The following is a 3,200-nucleotide window of genomic DNA, read 5'->3' on the forward strand; positions in this document are numbered from 1 at the left end:
CCATTGTCCTTGTGTGATTACTAGTAAGGACCAGGATGTAAGGAAGTATAGAAGATTCAAGTATCAAAACATGTGGGGTGCTGCTACAGAATTCTTGGAATATGTCAAAGAAGTTTGGTTAACTTCAGTTCAGGGTGTTAAAATGTATCAGGTTGTTAGGAAGTTGAAGTTACTTAAGCCACGCTTGAAAATGCTGAATAGTATGAAGTTTTCTGATATAGAGGGCAAGTGTACTGAAACGGAGACCCGTCTAGCTCTACTTCAGCAGGAGTTGAGAATTAGACCTGGGGATGCAGCTCTGGTGGAGCAAGAATACCAAACTCTGCAGATATGTAAAGAGCTTCAAAGGGCAAAGTTTGTCTTCTTACAGCAACATGCAAAAATTACGTGGCTTAATGAAGGGGACATGAACTCTGCATATTTTCATAATGCTATTAAAGCCAAGAGGATCAGAAATTCTGTAATTCAAGTGGAGAATATTAGAGGTGTTCTGTGTAAGGATAGAGACAGCATACAGGAGGCTTTCTTGGAATATTACACACAGTTATTAGGCCAACATCAGGATACTATGAGAGTAAAAAAGTCTATTGTCAGGAAGGGGGTGGTCTGCTCTGATCAGCATAAGGCTATCCTCTTAGAACCTGTCTCAGATGATGAGATCAAACAAGCTATCTTCAATATTCCCAATGAGAAATCGCCCGGACCAGATGGCTACTCAAGTCAGTATTTTAAAGATGCTTGGTCTATCATAGGGACTGATATCACTGCTGCAATTAAAGATTTCTTTAGCACTGGTCAGTTACTCAAGCAACTTAATGCCACTACAGTGACTCTCATCCCCAAAGTTGAAAGACCAAAGACTGTGCTGCAATTCAGGCCCATTGCTTGCTGCAATGTGCTTTACAAGTGCATATCAAAGCTTCTTTGTAACAGGTTATCTAAGGTTTTGCCTGATATCATCTGTCACAATCAGGGAGGATTTGTGAAGGGCAGAAGCATTATAGAAAATATATTAATTTGCCAAGATCTCATTAAAATGTATAACAATCATAAGGCCTCCCCTAGGTGTTTGTTTAAAATTGACCTTCAGAAGGCATACGACACTGTTGAATGGAATTTCCTGGAGCAAATGCTAACTGCACTGAAGTTCCCACCTAAGTTCAGGCAATGGATTATGACTTGTGTTACAACTGCATCCTTCTCCTTGAACCTTAATGGTGAAACTTTTGGATTCTTCAAGGGTCAAAGAGGGCTAAGGCAAGGAGATCCTTTATCCTCTCTTCTCTTCACTATTTGTATGGAATATCTCTCTCGAATGCTGAATTATGCCACTGAAAATTACCAATTCAAGTTTCATCCAAGGTGTGCTCACATTAAGCTTTGCCATTTGATGTTTGCTTTGATGACCTCCTTCTTTTTGTAAGGGAGACAAAACTTCCATAATGACTCTCCCGAGAGCATTCTCTACATTCTCTAAATCTTCCGGATTAAAGATGAGCCCAGGGAAATCTAATGCTTACTTTAATGGGATGAGCTCAGCTGATAAGGAGGAAATTTTGAGTGTTTCTGGTTTCACTGAGGGTCAATTACCTTTTAAATATCTGGGGGTGCCCATCCAAACCACAAGATTGACCAAGTATGATTGCAGGTGCCTTACTGATAAGATTATAAATAGAATTCAAAGCATTGGTGCCAAAAAATTGTCATATGCAGGCAGGCTTACCCTTATTCAATCTGTTTTGGCTACTCTGCATAATTATTGGGCTATGATTTTTATCATACCTAAAGGAGTGCTGAATAGAATTGACAGTCTCTGCAGGAATTACTTATGGGAAGGTCGAACTGAATATACAAAATCTCCTCTGGTAGCTTGGGATACAGTCTGTGCACCAAAAAAGGAGGGGGGGGGGGGGTTAGGTCTCAAAAACATTCAGCATTGGAACACTGCTGCAGTTGGGAAGCTCGTTTGGTAGGTCTATGCCAAACCTGATAAACTTTGGGTTCAGTGGATAGGTCATGTGTATCTGAAAGGGGCTTCATGGGTTGATTACAGACCGACTGCAGACTCGAGTTGGAGCTGGAGGAAAATCTGCCATGTAAAGGAGGAACTGCAACATGGTTTTCATCAGGGAAACTGGATTGTGAATCCAAGAGAATATAAGATTAGAGAGGGATATAACCTGATAAGGACTGTTAAACCTAAAGTGGAGTGGTCCCATTTGGTCTGGCATAATTGGGTAGTACCTAAACATAGGTTTATTGCCTGGTTAGTGTATATGAATGCTCTAAATACTAGACATAAGCTAAAGAGAATTGGGGTGAGTGACTCATCTTTATGTTGTCTCTGTGAACAAGAGGAGGAAACTGTCCAGCATTTGTTTTTTGATTGTGCTTATAGCAGGAGGGTGATGGGAGGGATAAGTGAGTGGCTTGGCTTGAACATGGTTAGAAGTGACACCCTGCAATGGGTCCTTAAATGCAGACATTCCAGACTGAGGAAGAGAATGCTGAAAGCTGTGGTGAGTGCGTGTGTTTATGGCATTTGGAAACAAAGAAATGAGTGCAGATTAGAGTACAAAATTCACAAACCAGAATGCATTGTTGCTGATATCAGGAGAGAGATGAATGCTAGGTGCCTGCATTTGATAAAGAGTCCAGTCCATGGACCTGATGCTAATTGGCTAAGGAGAATCAGTACAGTCCATTGATAGATTTTCTTAAGATGAGAGCTGATATATTTTGATCTATTTCTAGCTATATACCTCGTATTTAGTTAGAGTTTGGATACCTGATGGGAGGAGCTATATGATGTCCTCATGAGCTGATATGTATTGAACTATATAGCTCATAATTTTGTAATTATTCTTCTTTATAATATATCTTACATTTTAGCAAAAAAAAATGAAGTGTTATACATCATTACTTATTTAATTGATCCGACAGCGGAAGCAAATGGAATCAATCAAATATGTTCAATTTAATTGAACTAGTCATGAATCTTATCAACATAAGACTTCTTATTGACGCCAATATCATGTGGATTTATCTTCATAAATCCGGATATTAAAGTTGTATTATAATACTCCAAAAGTCTTAAATCATTCTCAATGATCAATATGTCATCCATATATAAGACTAATTAAAATTTCCGTAACTCCCACTAAACTCCATGTATAAACACAACTTCTCGACTTATCGAG

The 3,200-nt window shown here is 39.1% G+C and overlaps 1 protein-coding gene across 1 annotated transcript; it reads left to right on the forward strand.

Moving 5' to 3' along the window:
* The first annotated feature begins 1,493 nt into the window (after nt 1-1,493).
* Nucleotides 1,494-2,708, forward strand: LOC141614074 (uncharacterized). The gene is made up of 2 exons (XM_074432831.1): nt 1,494-1,880; nt 1,974-2,708. Exons 1-2 carry the CDS (start codon nt 1,494-1,496, stop codon nt 2,706-2,708), a joined length of 1,122 nt encoding a protein of 373 aa, XP_074288932.1.
* Nucleotides 2,709-3,200: the final 492 nt, after the last annotated feature.

The sequence above is a fragment of the Silene latifolia genome, chromosome 11 (assembly GCF_048544455.1).
Source record: "Silene latifolia isolate original U9 population chromosome 11, ASM4854445v1, whole genome shotgun sequence".
In the NCBI taxonomy this organism is placed as follows: domain Eukaryota; kingdom Viridiplantae; phylum Streptophyta; class Magnoliopsida; order Caryophyllales; family Caryophyllaceae; genus Silene; species Silene latifolia.